At 36.9% G+C, this 20,820-nt stretch overlaps 1 protein-coding gene across 1 annotated transcript in view; it reads left to right on the top strand.

The window, feature by feature from the left end:
* LY75 (lymphocyte antigen 75) overlaps positions 1-20,603 on the top strand; it is a 44,434-nt gene extending 23,831 nt beyond the window's left edge. Inside the window, exons 20-35 of the mRNA XM_071561815.1 lie at positions 475-551; positions 1,633-1,769; positions 2,811-2,916; positions 4,762-4,922; positions 5,289-5,418; positions 7,820-8,052; positions 9,745-9,913; positions 10,889-11,050; positions 12,009-12,131; positions 12,567-12,761; positions 13,121-13,341; positions 14,460-14,634; positions 15,140-15,307; positions 16,510-16,632; positions 17,089-17,256; positions 18,232-20,603. Coding sequence (XP_071417916.1) covers positions 475-551; positions 1,633-1,769; positions 2,811-2,916; positions 4,762-4,922; positions 5,289-5,418; positions 7,820-8,052; positions 9,745-9,913; positions 10,889-11,050; positions 12,009-12,131; positions 12,567-12,761; positions 13,121-13,341; positions 14,460-14,634; positions 15,140-15,307; positions 16,510-16,632; positions 17,089-17,256; positions 18,232-18,416 — 2,533 coding nt within the window. The 3' untranslated portion in view covers positions 18,417-20,603. The remainder of the gene's footprint in view (positions 1-474; positions 552-1,632; positions 1,770-2,810; positions 2,917-4,761; positions 4,923-5,288; positions 5,419-7,819; positions 8,053-9,744; positions 9,914-10,888; positions 11,051-12,008; positions 12,132-12,566; positions 12,762-13,120; positions 13,342-14,459; positions 14,635-15,139; positions 15,308-16,509; positions 16,633-17,088; positions 17,257-18,231) is intronic.
* Positions 20,604-20,820: the final 217 nt, after the last annotated feature.

Genomic DNA, 20,820 nt, shown 5'->3' with positions numbered 1-20,820 from the left:
TCTGGTTAGGTAATGCCAAAGTCCTCTGGAGTGCTTTTAGGGTAGTCCTGTAGAGTTGAAAGACTAACAGCAAACTTTGCTTCATGCTCTTCATGACTGCAAAGAAGATTCACTGACTTCTTAGAAAGTCCTTCACTTTCCAAAATAGTACAGCAATGTACTACCATGAAAAGAGAACCAGAATTATTGTCCATTTCCCTCACTTGTCCTGACAGTATGCTCTGATTGCAGCATGGTGATAAATGACCTCATTCTGCGCATCTCAACAAAGTTAATTTGAGCATGGTACATACCTACTGAAGGTAGCATGTATTTATTCCTAGTCTAATTTTTGTAGGGCATCTAAAAACAGTTACCAGCCCACGTTTTTGTGTTCACTGATTCTGTTGCTATCAGAGTTTGCATTGGAATGTTGCACTGGATTGGAGAATGTTGCATTGGATTGGAGATTAACTCTGAAATGTTTATATCCAGTTTACAGTTATTTCCACGCCTCCATGATAGATTCCTGAGAGAGTGCTGGTATGTTTCTAGAAAGAGCTGGTATAGAGGTAAGGCTGTTACTATTTTTTCACCTCCTCTGTAATTATTATTTTTTTTAAAAGAAGTAATTATAGTTCTGTCCACATTCTTATACTGGATGCAAATGATACTGAAGTGAATGGCTTCTTCATTATAATCTGATTGAATTTTGAATAATTTATTACTTCTTCATGGTAAAAGCCATAATATGTTTTGATGACCAGAGGCAAATCTGAATTCAGATGACAAATTTTTATGATTGATTGTCACTCTTTTTGTGGCATAAATTAATTAGGTGAAATCTGGTTTGATTATTACGTTTCTGTGTTTCTGCTACATATTCTGAGCTCTGGAATTTAAGTCTGAGTGTTAGTTAGAGTAGGGTTTGACTGCGTACTTGGAACCATGTATACATCTTGAGGTGCAAATTTCATTAAGTAGTGGAGTCACACTGTAAGAGATACACAAAATAATGGAACAGCCCCCTGGTGGTACTTGAGGCTTATTTCCTTTTTTCAACACTTCATGTTGGAGAAAACGTGTAACCCTCAGAGAGCAAGACTCTCCTCCTGTCTACTACCATTTCAACTTTAAATCGTGTTTTCCCCAACATTCAAGTTGTGTGCTGCTGAACTGTTTTCATCTCTTAACCAAAAAACGCTGTGGACTAGGAAGTCAATCCAAGTACTATAGGAGTCATGTAAAACAGTGCAGGCCACATGCTCTCCGTGTAGATGTTAATGGATTTCTTTTTGCTTTAATGACATTTAGGCCGCACCTTCTGTGCAAGAATAAGAGATTAATCCTCATAAATAAAATAATTTTTCATGATTTTTGTCTGTTTTCAAGTTGTTTCTGACTATATGAAACGGTACTACTGGAAATAAGGATCAGACTCTGGATCTTTAGGAATTTTATATTACTATCCATTATAAATCTTTTATCCTTTCCTTTTTCTCTACTATTATTTTAATGCTTTAGATTGCACAGTAGTTCAATGTGGTTGCACTGAAAAGAGCTTCCCTTCAGATTGGTCTTTGTCATGTCTTAAAGTGTGTCTGGAAATTGGAATATGATAGGCATTACCTAACTGTTTTTCTATTTCTGCAGACTACCCAGTTAACTGTAATGTGAAACTGCCCTTCATCTGTGAAAAAAATAATGCCTCCTTACTAGAGAAACATGACCCCAGTTACCACCCAGTCAGAGGAGGTTGCCCTAAAGGCTGGCATCAGTTCCAGAATAAGGTACAATTATAATACAGATTCATCATTCTTACCTATTTTTTATAGTCCAGTTAGCTGGAGTGCTCTTCTGAAAGAGATGAGGTGGCCCCTGTGTTGAGGAATAAACTAGGAAGGGGCTTTTGAAAACTATGTGTAGTGATTAAAATAACCTTCCCCACTTCTGTCCCTTATTCAGTATTGATGGTTTCTTATTTTCAAAGCATTCATTTTCAGCTATTTTTGCTTTTCCATCACCATATGTTTAATTTCAAGAACACTGGTTGTGTTGTATTGTCTAATCTTGGGCTTTACTTGACTGAAGAGTAGGATTAGAAAGGGAGAGAATGAGGTTGCTGTGGCAGGAGCATCTTCATTCTCTTGCTGAGGAATAGTAGGCAGGATGGTAAGCTGGCTGAGATTTCCTGAGTTGCCTTAAGGATTTAACTCACTTAAGAATTAGAAGCAGCTTTTAAGAATTAACCAAGAGGTCAGAAGCCATAGGATAGTCTATTTTAGTACTATGTTTTAGGCAGTCATCTAAAGTCTAAGTGGGATTCATTCCTGTTGTTTGGTCCACTGTTATTCTGTATGTGTACATCAAATCTGCACATCACATTGTGCTAAGCTTTGCAAATTTTCTTCACATCATTGCATGATAAAGCTTTTGAACTCCCATGTAGTTTTTCCCAAAAGGTAATTACAATACAAGGCATTACAGTACAAGTCCCTGGCACAACACTGTCTGACTCTAGAGTTCATGTGTGAGCTCTCATTCCTAAATCAGTATGTGATTCTGATGTAGCCAACAAAAATTACTGAATTCTAATCCTCACTGAATGAGCAGTTAGTCAGTGGAATCATTTTATATTTAGCTGTTCTGTTGAATCTAATAAATGCTTGCAGTGAGTATCAAGTCCCTCACTTCCTGCAAAAAATAATTACATGTTACTGCAGGAAATGAGAAGTGAATTTTTGGGGTTGGTTTAAGAACGTTTGCATATTGAGTTATTTCTTAGGCAGAATGGTATGATGAAAATCCATTTCATTATGCTTGTTTTACAGTGTTTTCTAAAGATGACACCTGAATATTTAACATTTAACGCAGCTAATGAAAAGTGTGTAACTTTTGGAGGCTCTCTTCCATCTATCTCAGGTCAAACTGAGCAAGGTATGGTGGTGAACTGGGGGCACTTTTAATATGCAGCTTCACTTCATTTGGTTAGCTACAGGCATACCGGGAACATTTTAAAAATCCAGAACCAGTTAAAGAAGTATGTTCTATCGTTTGCATCACTGGAAACATAGTATGAAAATGTAGTCAGCAGACATTGAGCCAGTTTGAAGAGAAGCTTCACCTGTTACAGAAAGAAAAAAAATTGTAAAACCTTGCATTAAGAGTTGAGCATAGGAGGGTCATCACTGAATGGAGAATTCCCATGTTCTGCTTTGCAAGTTAAAACATAACTGAGACTGTAGACTTTGCTTTGTGAAAACCCCCTTAGGAGCTGCTTCCAAGACAAGTTCAGCTGTCTGTGAGGGATTGGGTTGGCAAACACAATGCGCGCTGGAGCACATGGCACTCTCTGTGTCTTCGTATGCTGAGCAGCTTAATATAGCAGTGTGTCCAAACTGACCACCTGAAGGCTCTCTGGGACGCTGAGGAGAGGATGGAAGGCAGGGCTGCAAAACTCAGTACTGTTCCACCTCTCAGCTGTCCTATCAACTGGAGTCAATGAGGGAAATGAAGTGAGGAAGAAATGGGTTCACATTTGCTGCAAGTAATTGTTCAGCAATAAACTGCTGAATGATACGGCTGAATTAGCAGGTATATTCTTGAGGATAATTAAGAGTCCTCTGGGGGTATATCTGAAGTAGCTTGGTTGAATTCTGCAGTGTTCACAGTGGATATTTTCTTTATAAGCAAATAACTTCATGCTAAACAAAATATGGTTAGTAGACTAGAGAGGTCACTAGTGTACCTGCAGGCAGCAGCTGAATGGGATTTCTTTTTAACTGCTGTTTTTTGGAGGCAAAATAGGGGCATGTACAGGAATATACACGTCTGAGACCTGCATGGTTTTGGATGCTTTTAAGATTGCAAAAGCCTAGCTGTTCTGAAATGTTACATAGCAGGATCTTTTGTGTGATTTGATACATATGAAAGTGTTTTTCATTGTTTCTTGTTTGTTTTAATTTCCCCAGTGTAGTGGTGGTCACCTATACGGAAAGAAGACACAGTCTTTTAGACTTTCTGTAGGCTGCCTCTACTCTTCCCTGTGACATTAGGTCACTGGTTAGCTCTGACATAGTCTGGCATGTGACCACTGGTTAAAATGTATCAGCAGTAGCTAATTACATAGCTGCAATGTCTTTCTAATCTAGTCAAGATTAGTGAATGCCTTTGGTGCCTCTGGGGTTACCAAAGCCCATTGTTTCTTGCCAGAATGCTCACTAAGAAGGGTCTGATTTAAGGTTTGCCTGGCTGATTTTTTTTTTCCAACTAAACCCAACTTCCTCTGTCTTGTCCTGCTTTCTCTGATGGTGGGGTGGGAAAACTCTGCCAGAATCCAAAAAATTTTCTGCTTTATGATATGTATCAAGAAAGATGGGAGATAAGACTTCCTCCATCAATTCAGAGGGGGCAAGAGGGAGCTCTGCTATTACCTCTGCAGGGAAACAATAGAAGATCTTGCAGACTTGTGGAAAAGCAGCTTCTGAAATTTAGATGTAACTGCAAGACTACAAAGTACTGAGCAGAGAAACAGGTTAAATCTGGTCCTCAACTGAGTATTTGAAGGACAAATACCAATAGCCTGCTCCTTGCCAATAAAATCAGTATGAAAGGTGTTACAGTATGGAAGTAAGGGCTGATAAGCATTTGGCAGTCATGAAGGGCTGGGAAAATTAAATTAATACAAATGGGCGTTGCATTATCTTACTTATGTGAAGTGTTTTGTCAGATGTTTACTGTTTTCTGAACCACAATATGTACATTTACTGTTCTGCTCAACAGATTATATAACATCATTGCTTCCTGGTATGCCAAAAGATATTTGGATTGGATTACAGTTTCTGTTCAGCACAAGGGAAAACAAATGGATAGATGGGAGTAGACTGATGTATAGTAACTTTCACCCACTCCTGACGGGAAGATTGAGAAAAATTCCACTGGATGTAAGTTCTCTCTTTTGACTTCTGTTGCCTATTGAGTAATGAAATTTGGAACTATAGCCAAAAAAACCCAAACAAACATGTAACAGACCGAATTCCCCAGTTAGTAATTTTAATTGGCTGACAGTAATGAAGTTCTTCTTGTCTTTATTTGGATGACAACTTCTGAAATGTAATTGACTTAGGAAGTCTTTCTAAGTCCAGGCACCTGGTAGTGTTTGTAAAACAGGTAAGCTGTATTGCACCACTCCTTTGAAACTTCTTAAACAAGTTCAGACAACTGGGGTTCTCCTAGCCTCATGTTACTTCACTTGTACACAAGTATGTTTATGCCTTATTTAGTCTGATAAGGTTATTTCTGTTTCTCAGCTTTTTGATGAAGAATTTAACAATCAGTGCGGTGTAATCCTCAATGATCCCAAATCACAGTATGCTGGAACATGGAATTTCACTGCTTGTGCTGACAGACACTTCTTGGGTATATGCCAGCGTCCTATAGGTAAGTCTGAAGAGTCAAAATAAATGACAGCCAGAGTTGCACTTAAGGTGCATGTGCCAGGAGAGCTTTTAATGCATGTAAATTCTTTTATTTGAAAAGCAAGATTCTTGTAGAGACTGAGCAGGAAGATTAGGAAAAGCACAGTGTGGAAGAGGATGTGGGGCCTATTTTGTCAGCCATTCAGAATTTTCCCTGTTATTTTTCATAGCCCAGTTCAGAGGGAATCTCTTTTCCTGAGAGACTTTGTGGGGTTTTAGTGAATGATACCTCAACAGACGAGTCTTTAATGTTCTGTGGATATAGAGGTGAGGTACATCAAGGCATGGAACAAGTGACTGCTTTTTTTCCTTTTCAGAACTGTGAAAGTGAGAAGCCCTGTGAAGGAATCTGACAATATTTCTATCCTCCTTAAATATATTCTAAGTGTTTTTAGTACTATTAGAATATAAAGTATCACAGACTCTTAATGTTGAAATTGGTTTCTGCAAAGCAAACTTGAGGGCATACATGGAGGGTGATGATTTGCAGTTTTGCAGCTTTCTCTGGCTTGACACAAGTCCATTGGTGTGAGTGGGATTTCTTAATCTGAACTAAAAATAACATTCAGATGTATCCATGTGGGTTGGCCAGTACCAGTTACTGGAATGAGATCAAACACATTTAGTTATTATATGCATTTAATTACTGCTATGTTCAGCATACCTACTTCTGAGTAAGTTCCTTTATATAAATAAGCTTTTTAAGTAACGAACATGGTATCTTCTAAAGAAATAACCGCAAAACCACAAATAAACCTAGGTATACAAGACACCCAAGAACATGCCCACCTTCTTTGTTCTCAAATAGAGATTTCCACCTCCCACCCCCCACCTCCATTTAACACACAAAATCTTCTTTACTTCAGTGGCAAATACTTCAGAAATTTAAAGTGTCGAAAGTAGAAGTCTGGATGCAAGAGACGTCATAAAAATTTGAAAAGGAGATTTTTATGAATAGGAGGTTGACAGTATATCTGTTTATGTCAATATCTTATTAGTCTGGGATGAGCACTTCTTTGCCATAGCTATAGAAACTGTAATGAAAATGGTTTTCAGAGCGACAGAGGATGTGTCTTGCTGTGGTCTGGTGTTACATCTAAGGATAATTCACATTGGAAGGGCCTTCAGCAGGTTGCAGGGACAGTCGTGAAAGTCCAGCTTGTCTAGGGCTTTATCCCAGGGCATAAGACGATTCATGTTCATTGGAAATTTTGGTGTGATTGTGATTTGCAGAATTTCTTGAGAGGGTAATCACCGATGATTTTTTCAGAAATGAACACTTTACTTACTGCCTTGTTTCCAATTTGGTACCCCTTGGTGTGTGATGGCACCCTGGGTTCCATGGTTATCTTTTGTAGCTGTTCATTAAGTGAAAGCTTTTGGGAGTAGACACAAACCACTTGAAACAATCTGTTTCAGCCTTGTCCCTTTTCTCATTTATTGAAAGCTGTAAGTATCAAATTAATATTGTGTTTCTGTCATCTTAAAATTTGGAAAATGGCCCTGTCAGCCTATCAGTCAGCCATTTATATCCTGTTATTTATAGAGTGATTCCCACTCCTCCCCCATGAGCCTTTTCCTGCTTTCTGGGGTTTTAACCTTTTGGAGAGCATATTTATTTTTGGTTGTGTATAAAGTTTTGGGGGTTCCATTTGTATGCTTTTAACTTACCATCCAGAGGAATATTTTCATATTCTATTAACTGAATTGCTGAGCTGTGTGCCTTCAGGTATGATGCTGATAACTGTGATAACACTCAGTGCTTTGAGCATAAATAATGAATTATATCCCTCCCTATGCAAGGTGGATTTTCTGCAATTAGTTAAGCACATATGGAGGCAAAATCAGTTCTCACTATACTCATGGATGACAATAAGGATTTCTGGGACTCTGCTATACCAAGATCTGCATAGACAAGTTTTGTGGCCCATTAGATTTGCATAAGCATAAATCCACAGGCTCCACAGAGATAAATGTGTCAAGTTTAGCTGTTGCTGTACTTCAGGAGAGAGCAGTCGGTCTCTCCCATTTGTGTATAATTAAAGTTATATGATACGTTTTTAATTCAATATAGTATTTATCAGTTAGTTAAAAATAACAGATATAAATAGATGTGAACCTAAATTGAGAAAAAAAGATATTTAAAACTACATTGGATGAAAATAATACTTATTTTTTTAATATGTATTTTTCTATCTAAGGCGTTAAAGATACTTCTTCAAACTGTAATTATAGCATAATCTACTAAGATGATTTTTTTTCCAGGCATAGTTCAAACAGATTTTTCTGATTGTTACAGAGACCTTGGGAGTTTAAGATGTATTACAGCATCTAACTACCTAATTACTGGATTTCTTTTGTAGGTATAGGAACTTCTGATAACCAGACAGAGCAAGTCATTAATGAAACATTGAGCTATCAAAATGTTCAATACATGGTAATTCTGAAGAATTTGTCCTGGAATGATGCAATGGCTGCATGCATAAATAACAAGATGCAGCTAGTTAGCATCACAGATCAGTTCCAGCAGGCTTTTCTTGCTGTTCAGGCTGCCCTTTATAATTACCCACTCTGGATTGGACTCTTCAGCAGAGATGTAAGTTTTGTTTTTCCCTCAGACTGTGGCTTAAGGTTATTTTTAAAGTTGTGGGAAACAGAACCCGAGTTAAAAAAATGCAGTGAAGAATTAGTTGCTAAGATAATTGTTTTCATTTAGGGATAACCATCTGGAGCATCTCAAGATTAATGTTTTAAACCCTCAGTTCTCCAAGATACATAATTCTTTAACTCTACTGGACAAATTGATGATAAGAAAATTCTTTTAAAAGACTGTTAATGAAGGGATATATTGTAGAGTAGCAGCAGCCTAGATTGCTGAATCATCTTTGTCTCTTTTGTAAGCAAAATTGGGGTTGCCATTTAACATCACCACCACAGTTTACAGTAGAAGTATAGAAAGATGATGCAAAATTTGCTTTGGAAGAGAGAAACTACAAGTGACAAATAAAATCCAAAGTGAATCATTGAACAGTTCTGGATATACATTTCTAAAGCTTAAATTAGATTCTGTTGTTACTGCATGTTATTTGTGCCTGCATTTTCAGTTTGAGGGAGAAACAACTGAGACAGGTCAGTGGGTTTTTATTTTTCCTTCTGTTCTGTCAAAAGCATTTGAAAAAGTTCAGGGGATGCTGATTTTTTTGGTTTTATTAGCTGAAGGACCTCTTGAAGATCTTTGTTGTGGATTAAATGCTGTCTCTCAACTGTTAACAGAATGCCTTGGGCTTTCTTACAGGGTTTATCTTTTTGTCAACCACATGAGTCTGGAGATAATTGCAAGAAAAAAGTTACACTTTTTTTAGAAATGCCTTATCTACGAAGTTTGGTGGTGCTCACTTAACATCTGTGGTGTTATGTTCTTCCAGTGTCAGTAATGAGCTACTGACTACTTTAGCAAAGTAGGAGAAAAACATAGAAATTTGAGTATATATGTTATGGAGAGTATTGTCAAATACTCTTTAGATTTTTTTTTTTATCTGTAAGTGTAGATCAAGTAATTCATTTTAGGGCATACAGTTCAGGCATGTTCTGGCTTTTCACTGTTGCAACACTTCATTATTTGGGCTCAATTAACAAGTCACATGAAAGAAAATTATAATGCAACTGGTCAACAGAACTTGTTACTCCAGTGCTGCAATCACAGACACAGAAGAGAGATACAAGATAAATTACAAACGAGCAAGGGGATTTCCTGAAGAAGGCTTTAGAATGTAAGATTTTTAAGGATGACATGCTGCTTGTATGTAGGTTTTTCTTATTCCTCCTGCATCCTCCAGGGCAGGAACACAGCATCTGATGCATTAAATCAATTAAGTTTTTAATAGATTACTTTCAACTCAGTATGGAGCAACTGAGACTGGACCTTATTCTGTTATTACCAGTTTTCCAAGACCAGATAATTATATCCACCACTGACTTGTAGATGCAAACAGTGCAATTTGGACATCTCACTGCCAGGCCTTCCTCCACAAGCACAGTGGTTTAAACATCACCATTGGATAATTTGCCATCTACTTCAGCTAACTCACATTTTTGCAACTGCAAAACTTAAAATAATGAAGCTTGATATATTGTGAACAGCAAGTGAGACCATGAGGGCAGTGGAACTTAGAGTTCTCATCAGAGGCACTGCAAATGATTAGGCAATGTAAATATATTATCATGTCATTTTCTGTACCTCATATTTTGTACTTTGTAAGCTCATCCTTTTTACTTAAAACATTGCTAGGGTGGAAAGCATTATGGCTGGCTGGATGGGAAATATGTTAGCTTTAGTCGCTGGTCTGAAGATGATGAAGAAATAAGCGAAGAATGTGTGTTTTTGGATAGTGATGGCTTCTGGAAAACTTCTGACTGTTCCTCTGAAAACCGAGGTGCTATTTGCTACACATCAAAAAGTATGTATACGGGCATAATATTTATAAAAACTGAATTTTGATTTATTATGAAACATATTTGATGATTCCAGCTTGTTCCTCAAACAGGCTGATTTGCATGTCATGAAAAAAAGAAACAAGCTTCAAATGGGGGACCTGTTTGTCTGTACTATTTACATCTTAATACTGGGACCTCCTGAAATCTCTTCAGACATGGAAGTCAGTAGAGGGAGAACATACTATATGGAGAAGAAAGATAGAAGACAGACACTGAATTGAAAGGTGTAAATTAAAGTCATCTGCAGTTCACAAAACTCTTTTAAGTATCTACTAATTATAACAAAGATAGGGATATGGTAGGAGGGGGAGGGGTGGTGTATTTTCAGGGAAGTGCTTGCTAGTTATGTATCATTCAGAAAAATACCTTTCTGAGAGATAATCACAGATTTCTTGCCTATGAGACCATTATCATTAGTTTTGTTTTTTTCCGGGGGGGACAGAGCTAAGCCACCGTACATCCTGAGTCACACCAAAGTGTGGCATTATGACATTGTTAACTATTTTGTGCTTGCAATCTAGGCAACTGCAGAAAGAGTCCCTCTCACTCCTCAAATGTTAGATTAAGATGTGTTGCTAGTTAGGAATTAGCTTATTTGTTTGAATGATCTGCTTTGCAAAAGAGACAATAATAGCTTTTAGTTATTAGCCCACACTTAGTGCTTTTATGTAGGGATTTTGTTCTTAAACCTGTGTAATGTAGCAATTGTGAAAACTTGTAGGCATCTATATTCTTCAGCAGAGTTTACTGCTGTTTTACTACTTCAAAAAAAATCACCATCATGAGGAAACTGAAAACAACAATGCATCACACATTTAGAGAGTGGCACTTAATTTGTCTTACCAGTTTTTAAGTGGTACCTGAAAGTGGTTTGTGGAGTCAGGTTGGGTGTTGTTAATAGTAAGTCATGTCCTGAATGTCATCTTTTCTTTCTTTAGAGGAGACTGAAAAAGAACATGTTCCACAAGTGAAGTGCCCACATAAGATTAAAAATACACCCTGGATATCATTTAGAAACAATTGTTACACTTTTATGATAACAAAAAATAGATGGAGAGAACTGAAGTCTCAAGAAGCTCATCATTTATGCCAGAAAATGAGTAAGTACTTTGTCATACTGCAGGTATTTATGGACTTAGATTAGCTTGAGGAAGATGAATCTTAGATCTGAGTCACTGTCTTACAAAGACAGCAAAGTGAGAGTTGAGGAAGGTTGTAGCATTTGGAAATACACATATATTGCACTGCCTGATGCTGTTTGGTCTTGCACTAACTACTCTGACAAAAAGTGACAGTGTGAGTAGGACAGTTGGAGAGAAAGAGAGATGGCTAGGAACTACTGAACGCTGAGATCTGTGAAAAATTGCAAGGTTTGTTTTTGTCTTTGATTAGTTTGGTTTTTTCTTTGTAATACGCCAATTTTAAATAGGCTGGATAATTGTTATCCTATTGGCAACATTCTGGCTTTACAATCACATTTGCTTCATGGTTTCCCTCCGCCTTGCTGTGTGGAACACTTCGGTGAACAAAGTAAATAGACTGAGACTAGTCCAATACAGAAAACACATGGACTTTTTCTGTCCATCCTCAATAAAGTGCAAGCTCAGGAACAGCTTCCTTTTATAGTCAAACCTTCAGATGTGCATCCTTCCAGGTACTATTTTTATTTTTTGTGAATTGATTTCAATTCAATCTTAATACTGTTTCCCTGCTAGGGAAGTTCATGCAAATCATGAAAGATCACTGATATTTTTATGTTCTATGCAGAAAATTGTTACTACAGAATCACAAAATACGCTGAGTTGGAAGTGATAGTAGGACCTACAAGTATGTCTGGAGCTGCTGTCTTTCAGTTATCTGCAAAATCAGGGGAAGCACTATTGCTAATATATTTGAAAATTGGTTTTGCACTGTTCACTTAGTTATTATGTTATAAAGATACGGCCTTTACAGACTGTTGACGTATCTGTACTAATTATTAACAGTAATAGAAAAAAAGTATTTATTTTGTAACTGAAAGGTGAATTTTTAAGAAAGTAATAAAACAATTTTCAACAGGCCCAGAAGCATTTGTTCTGAGTGTTCGAGATGAAGAAGAGAATAACTTTGTTACTGAGCAGCTTCATTCGTTCAGCGGTCTGGCTCTGTGGGTCTGGCTAGGTGTGATTTATGATGACAGTGGTAAGATTTAAGGGTTGTTTTTATTTTTCTAATAACTGGATTGGAGACAAAGTTTGCAGCATTAAGTGCATGGGTTTTGCATGTTTCAGTTTATAATTAAAGTCAAACTGAATACACACCTGTAGCAATGTTTTATGTTTGTATTTATTTTATAGAAGAAAATAACCAGACATGCTCTCTGTTTCAGTGATAATTAGATCCAGTATTTTCTGTTTAGTCTAGATTTGATTTCCCTGGAAAGCAGGATTTTAAAAGGCCAGGATGAGTAATACTAACATATTTAGCCTTGGATATGGAACTCATTTAAAGTAACTTACAGTATCACTGCATTTTTTCCTAAGTAAATATCTGCTAATGTCATCAATATATTCAAAGTTAAATGATATTTGTAGACATAATGCCAGCATTTTAATAAGTATACAATGTTTTCCACAGATAAAGTTCTCAAGTGGTATGATGAAACTCACCTGACTTACAATAACTGGAGGCTGGGAAGACCTATCATAAAGAAAAACAGTTTTTTTGCCGGTGTAAATCTTGATGGGTTTTGGGATATTTACAATTATTCTCAAAGTTGGCACGCTAATCACTATAATATGTACAGTATTCTCGCCTGTAAAATTGAAAGGGGTAAGTAGTATTGGAGTGTTGAATCAGGGTCATAATTTAAATCCTGGTTCCTCCTATATAAGACTTTGGTTTTGCTCCGAGTGAAACACATGGCACAGCTGTCACGGGCATCTGGGGTCATACTGTATGTGCATCACTGCTGTAATACTCTGATCAGGGGGAATGTGTTTGCTGTGCTAGTCCAGCAGCTGCTCAGTGTCTGAAGTAGCAAAAGTGAACTTACTTGATATAAGTAGCTTGTACTGAACATTTTCATGTTTGAGTTACATTGATACAGATGGATTTTAATGCTTCCTGTATGTTCCTAATAACATGGAAGAAATGCACAGGACTTTTTGTCTTCTTATTCTTTGAAATAGGACCCCAACAGCACAAGCCTCCATTGCCTGAGTCTATTCCACATGGAAACAGAACATACAGGATCCTGCAGAAAAAATTAACATGGTATGAGGCATTGAGAGCCTGCAAACAAAATAACAGTGATTTAGCAAGTGTACACAGTGAATCACAACAGCTATTTCTAGAAGATATTGTTAAACAGGATGGTTATCCTCTGTGGCTTGGGTTGTCAATTCATGACGTAAGTATATACTGTTGGTGACATCAGTAACAGAGCTTGTAAATAATATTTTGGACAAGATATGAAATATTTTCTGATGCTTTTTTGGAGTTTCTTAGATTCTCTTTTCCATGTGGTATATGATCTCCTTTTTCAATCCTGTGTAACATATATTAATATTGAATTTTAGTGAAGGTAGCCATATGGAGATACTTCCAAATCCTTGACACTTTAAAATAATACAATGGTCCTACATCATTCCTTGCAGCACAAGATGTGATTTGCAGTGCTACCTTTAGAGGCTTCAGCCTTTATGGCCCTCTGTATAACCACTTTCCATTAGGAAATATACAAGGGTGTGTGGAACTTGCTTAGTCCAGGTCCAGGGCAGGACTGGCTCTCCAAAGCAGTTCAGGATCTGGCTCTCAAGCAAGTTACGCATCCCTTCTCCCAGTAAGCATAGCAAGAGGTAGCTGAAGATCTTCCTCCTCTGAACTGCTTTATCATGGAGCCAAAAGCCTGTGATGCTGACCCTCCTCTCCTTCCTAATTGCCAGATCTGGCCATAGTTGGTTGCCTGGAATATCTCTCTGCAGAAGTATGTGATTTCTATGCACACTTGTTACACCTCTGGTGTCCTATGACCTGAATGGGTCCCTCAATAACTGACTCCTCATTGGCATGGGCTCCCAGGAATGCATCTGAAGTAGAAGCTGGCACTGCAAACCACTCCCCAGCTGCCCAGCTTTATTCACTGAGGCCATCTCATCAGTTTAGTAGTTTGCAACATATCCAGTTGTGTTCACAGCACGGAAGGCAGACTGCTTAAATCAAACAGCAAAATGGAATTAAGTAAAATGTTCCCCTTAGAATAAAACAGTCACGTTGCAGGTTTAAACTTGCAAACATGCTGTACTTTCTCAGTTCCCACAAATAATCAGGATTTCTATGTTTAGAGTTGATTGTAAAATGCAAATTATGTTGTACATTTATTTACTATGGATTTAGATGAAGCCACCTGCACTTTCATTTACCCCTCTGCAAGGAACAAATATTGCTACATGACTTAACTCATGACTGACAAGATTTAATCCACAATCATATGTAACTTAAAAGTTCTGATTTTTTTTCCTTAATTAGGGAAGTAAAGCTAATTTTGAGTGGTCAGATGGAAGTGACTTTAACTACTATCCATGGGAATTAGAAAACTCACATACTACTGAGAACTGTGTTCTGTTGGATACTAAAGGATCTTGGAACCGTACAAAATGTACAAATGTTGCTGAAGGTGCCATTTGTTACAGCCCTCCAAACAGTAAGTGTTATTAAGGTTTTGTGTAGTTGTCTTATGTATTCTATCTTTATATATTCTACTTAGAAGTAGAAATGAAATTTGAAATACTATATGATCCCCTCTTTAAGAAGAGTTTTGTATCAGGAATGGTAAAACACTTTTTAATACTTCAGGGAGATTAATTCTTTCCATTCCAGTGGCGAAGACCTAAACCAATCCTGGTTAGTTTTTGATCACTTGTGATATGAATATCAAATGTATGTATCTTTTCTGAATCAAAGTGCTTGTGAAATGCATACAACAAACTTCAAAAGACCAGTAAAAAGAAAGAATTGTTCCCAAGCTTTTGTCATTTGTCTTACGCTTGCTTTCAAATAAATTCATCTGTGACACATGTGAGCTAATTGACTAATGTGGTTGTTGGTAGGAGTAGTAGTCCTTGTTCATACTTACTGTCTTGTTGCCCCAGAGAGACTGTGTGCAAACTGCTGCAGTAGAAATAACGTCAGTTTCTTTGTCTTTGCAGAGAGGCAATTTCAGCCAGAACAAGTGAGGAGAGCCTCAGGGTGCCCACAGAACAGCGGTGCCCTACAGTGGGTACAGTATAAGGATCACTGTTACGCGTTTGACATGGCATTCTACAATTTTTCTGTATATAATGTGGAAGATGCTAAGAAAGTCTGCCAGAAACTGAGTATGTTCTGCTTCTTTTTCACATTACAACTTGTAATTAGTCCACTATTTGAGAAGAAATAAAACCAAACAACCAAAATACCTGTACTAGTTATACTTCAACTTTGCCATTTTTGTTCTTCTTTAGTTTAGGAAGAGCAATAGCAAGCTTTATTTTTGAACATCTGATGAAAATGCTTAATGGAATGCTGCAGTGTGCTAACAGATTGTTTGGCACACAGCTATCTGCAAATAAAATGCAGATAGCAAATTGTAGAAAATTCAGAAATTTAAGGCTTGCAATTTGGAGGAAGACATTTTATCTGCATACAAAGTTAGTGGTATTGGCAGGGCTTTCTTACATATCCTTGAAGTATCTGCATTCTAACCTACCAAATGGTTCAAAGCATCTACTTTTTAGATATTAAGGAACATAATATCACTAAAAAACTTAATTTTAAGTCAAAAGGATTTTATGTAATCTTTAACTGAGCTACATGGGGAATTGCATTGTGGAGATGATGTTAAGCAGTTTCATTTACAGAAGTTTTAATCACCTTAACTTAGAAGCTAGTGACTGTCATAACCTTGTTTTATGGATTTACATAAAATGTGAAGTTGAACTCATTATTTAGGATGAAAAAGAACCAGTCCTGGATTCAGTTTTCTGTTGAATCCAACTTGGCCTGATATTTTAAAGAGAAAGTGAACTTTCTCTAAATGAAGTTTTCGGCTTGGTACTCTGAGCACATCTCTAGTATATATACCTTTTCCTCCCTCTTATTCCTTAATTACTGTAACACTGTATATGAGAACCTGAGGCACAATGAGAGGATTGATTTAGAAATTGACTCAGCAAAATGCCAAGCTTTTGTTCAACTATAGTTTTGAAAAGGGCTTATTACTTGGATAAGACTAGTGGTTCTCAATGGGCATATCTTTTGATATTTTCCGTGTATGTAGTCTGCAGCTGCAGTAAGTTTACTCCCATTTTAGTTTGTATAACCTGCTAGAATAATCAGTCATGTGAAGCCATCTTGTATAACAGGCTGTATTTTAGGGCATGGAAGGTTGATGTCTATTCTGAAGGTTACTTCAAGCTAATTTTACAAGCTCAGATCAGCAAATCTTTCCCATAGTAATTGTTCCCACAGAAACCCAATGTACAAGCACAGTGAAAAATCTTGTCAGTTGCAATTCTGACTGGTTTCCTCTGCAACTTAGATCCCTCAGCAACCCTTCTGACTGTAGTGGACGCTGAAGAGAATGCATTTGTGAGCAGACACATAAGGGAACATGATCTTATCACCAAGAATGTATGGCTTGGCCTGGCTCAGAACTCTAAGGGTAAGAAATAGCAACCATGTATGAGTACAAATGTTAAATGTGGTAAATGAAAATGCATAAATCCTCAACTAAGAATAGTTTCATAGTGTTGGTAGTCTACAGTAACTTCTGCTTGAGGTTGGAATCCCTTATTTGGCATTATAAAGCCCTTTGAACTTCATTGTAGGTAGATCTCTTCCTATTGCACACCTAGTGTAATCAAGAGACTGAAAATCATTTTTCCCAACACTGGCATTGGTGCCTAATGGTTAAGCTGGAAATGCATCAATTGCTAGAGGTCTAGAGAAGAGGTGTGGCTAAAGGTTACGTGTTTTTATTTATTACTTTCAATGTATGAGATGGGTCATCAGCCCTGTTCCTTTTAGCAATGTAAAGAAAGCAATAGATTGTGAATGGCACTGTGTAGCATTATAGCATGTTATGGTCATTAAATTAAGTAATGTTTTTTCCCAACAGGTCAGTCTCTGAAGTGGCTGGATGGCTCATCAGTTAATTATGTCAACTGGGAGAATAAAACTGCAGAAGCCAATGAAAAATGCAGTGTTATCATTTCCACAACTGGCACGTGGTCCAAAGTTGACTGTGGTCGTAGTCAAAGCAGAGTGGTTTGCAAAGCCCCTTTAGGTACGGAAGCATTGATTTTACTGAAGACTTAATTTTGTAGAGGCTGTTTTCTAGGTTTTCTGGTTTGTTGGATAAAGTCTGTGTTGAAATAATGGAAGTGCACTTCACGACAGAACCTGTCAAGTGCCTGTGCCCAAGCAAGAGCTTTCTGTCGTTGTTTTAGCCATGAAATTGCATTCAGAGACAAATTGTCTAGGAATTTACTAATTCTGGCTCCCACTGTCCACTCAGTGGGTAAGGGAGAGAACTGAAATGTCCACTTAAAAGTGAGCATAGAGTAGTTGTCATGGGTGAGTCTGTGTAGGTGGAATCAGAAAGAGTTCTGCTTATAGGAGGTGTTGAGTAAGCAGGTACTGCAGATTGTGTTTTCAGTCTTGAGGAGGCTTCTGGAAATGGCTCTGGAAAAAGGCTCAGGCCACATATTACTTCCTCATACTTTGATTTGCACAGGAAAGAAAGCAGCTACCTTAGCATTAAGCAAGCAAGTTCCTGAGAAGCAGTGGAATCTTTCTGATTTTGTGTACATTTTCGCTGAGGCGAAAATGCAGGAATTGATTTAACTTCATGGTGCTAAGGAAGACCTCAATAAAATCTTTTCAGCCTGAAGGAAGTATAATTATCTTCCATTCCCAGAGGTTCCATCCAGCAGTCCAAGATCTCATTAGGTTTCTGAAGTATACAAACCTCTAAATGAGTGCAGCATTTACAAGTAGGTTTTTTGACCTCTGGAGGTCCTTTCCGACCTAAATATTAGTAAATTAACAGAATTATCAAAAATAAGCTAATATGTTCCTGTATGAATCAGCGTCTAACTTCCCATATGATGAATTGAAGACTATTAATATGATGGAGCAGTTTGCCTTGAATTCAACTAAGTGCACTCAGGACGAGTGTATAGTTACCTAAGAGTGAACCCCATTACAAAATATTCTTTACAAAACTCGTAAGGAATAACTGTCTTTTTTTCTCTTCCAGGTTCTAATCATATTGGTGTGGCTGTAACATTTGCCTTGCTAGTTACCTTTGTCTTTGTTGGTGGATTGTTGTTTTATCTCTACAAAAAGAAGCGTCTTCACTGGAGTGCCTTCTCTTCAGTACGCTATCAAAGAGGGATGAATGATGATGAAACCGATGATATGTTCACAAAAGATAGCTATTGAGAAACTTCCTTCTGGTTAATTTAAGAATGAACTTCACTGTGTGAAGCCATAAGAAATGAGCTACTTGATGTTTTATTACTTCTTTTTGGAAAAGTAATAAGGTTATTAATGGGGGCTAAAATTTTTTCTTTTATATGCAAGTGCAATTTTTGTTCAAGTCAATGGTAATTATTTACATTTGGCCTCAGCCTTTTAAGGTGCACGGCTTCTAGACTTCTGTTGTATTTTTTAATTTATAGCATTTTCTCTCCCTACTGGGAAGAGTTTATTGGAATAAATTAATGCCAACAGCACTTCATGTAACAACACTTTAATGAATACACTTAAAATTTACTTCCGCCATCCAACGCTCTTATTTATATTAGGATTAAATGCCTAACCTTATAGGCAAAATGTGTCATCTGTCCAAGAAACAAGATAAAAGATACATCTAAGGAAAGAGTGAGAAAGAATATATGGTAGACAAACTTGTGTATATAAATGCTAAAAATACTTGAGTACTTTATGTAAGACTTAAACTTGATTTTTATATGTGATGTGTCACTGTAGCCTTTCCTATGCACTCCAAAGAAAGCTATAAAGGGAAAAAGGGAAGAGAGAGTTGTATATATTAATTACTCAATGATTTGTTCAATTAATGTTTTGAAAAAGTATTTTGACATTTTTTAATGCACAGTACAAAGAACAGGTGCATTTACTTTTATGAAGGATAATCTGCAAAAGACCAAATCCATTCTGCATGTGATGGTGTCATGAGATGGTAAATAGGATTCCATTTGGACTGACGTGCTGGGAAGAGTACTACTGATTTCTCTGAAGCAGCGGTGCGAGGTCACAATGTTCAACTGCCTTTTTTTCCTGCAGTTTGCTCACGTTGATGGCACTTTTCTTTGTTCCTGTTTGCACTATTTTGATAAGCGAACGTTTATCATTTGTGTTGAGAAATAGAGAACTCTTTATAGATACTGTTTCGAGCCTGTTAAAACAACAGCCTGAAAGGGGCAAGTTAAAGGAGCCATTGTGGTAGTTTGCTGATCAAAGAAGGTAAAGCACTTTTGTTGTTTGTTTGGTACTTTGGGCACAATTGTGAACATTTGCTTTTCTGAGATAACTTGTAGAAAAAGTAGTTATGATGCTAGTTACTGTGTAATGAAAGTAACCTTTATTCTGTAACTTACCCTGGTATGAGGATTGTTTGAAATGTTGCAAATCCTGGTTCCTGATGTCTTCTGGTTTAGTTTATATGCCTAAGTGCTTTGCCAAATGGCTTTTAACTTAATGGACTAAACAAGTGTTGCTTATTGTCTTTTTCTACCTGCAGTAATAAGTGGGGGAAATTATTTAGAAGTTTCTATATTTTGAGATTTACTAGTTTTCTAGATGTTTATACTTTGAGCATTTTTAGGTGTGAATCTGAAATGTAAAGTGGCAATTGGTAGTAAAATCCTAATTCAATCCAAAAGAATATATACTTTTTATTAAAAATTGTATATTTTATTCTTATGAATGGTGTAAATAATTTTTAAGGCCCCATTTCTCATCTTTGTTTCATCATACCCAAGTTGTCCAGTCACTGGTAAGTCTCTCTTGAGTAAGCACAACAGCCTTAGTGCAGGTGAATAACTCACTTCATTTGAAATACACAGAAAGATTATTTAGCAATACCATTATTGAAAGAATAAAGTTAAATAAACCACTAAACTGCTTACACTGGTTTTATTTCCATGAGAGCAGTTATCAGAGCTAAGGTATAGCTCATTAATCACTGGGCAAAAAAGCACATAACACAGGAGCTGTGATCAGAACTAAAGGAGGTAAGTAAGTGTTACCACAATAAGAAAACTTCAGAGATAATAAATATCTTTGACCAAATTAAACAGACTTTGCACAGTTTTAAACCAAGAATTATGAGCAATATTAAATAACTAAGCTTAGGTAAAACAGGAATGTAAAATTCAATTGTCACTCTAACAGAGCTTTCCCATTTAGTTCTGAAGTTTTAAGGTGGGAGTTGACAAAGCACTAGAGAAGATCATTTTCTGTTAATAGCAAATTTACTTCCAAATGGTGCATAGCATAAATACCATTATAAAATGCTATTATCTTGGGGTTTATTCCTTTAAACCACAACAGTGGTATTTTCACATTGAAAACTCCAGTGCGCTCTATCGTAATGCTGTCAGTAACTAAGGTTTTTAACAGATTTGAGGGGTAGGAGAGGATACCAGATGAGGTTTTTATTGTGATTCCACAGTAAGTCTTTATGGATTTCTTTTTGCCAATGCAGAAGAGATTATAATTACAAACAGAACAACAGCTGTCTGTTTAGCTGCTTTTTAGCATAAATAGAATAATTTACTCTAAGGTGACTTCTAAAAAAGTGGAATTTCAGCAATACAAAATA

This window comes from Pithys albifrons, chromosome 8 (genome assembly GCF_047495875.1).
Source record: "Pithys albifrons albifrons isolate INPA30051 chromosome 8, PitAlb_v1, whole genome shotgun sequence".
In the NCBI taxonomy this organism is placed as follows: Eukaryota; Metazoa; Chordata; class Aves; order Passeriformes; family Thamnophilidae; genus Pithys; species Pithys albifrons.
Note: the sequence above shows the minus strand (reverse complement) of the source record. Positions and strands in the feature narration are given on the sequence as shown.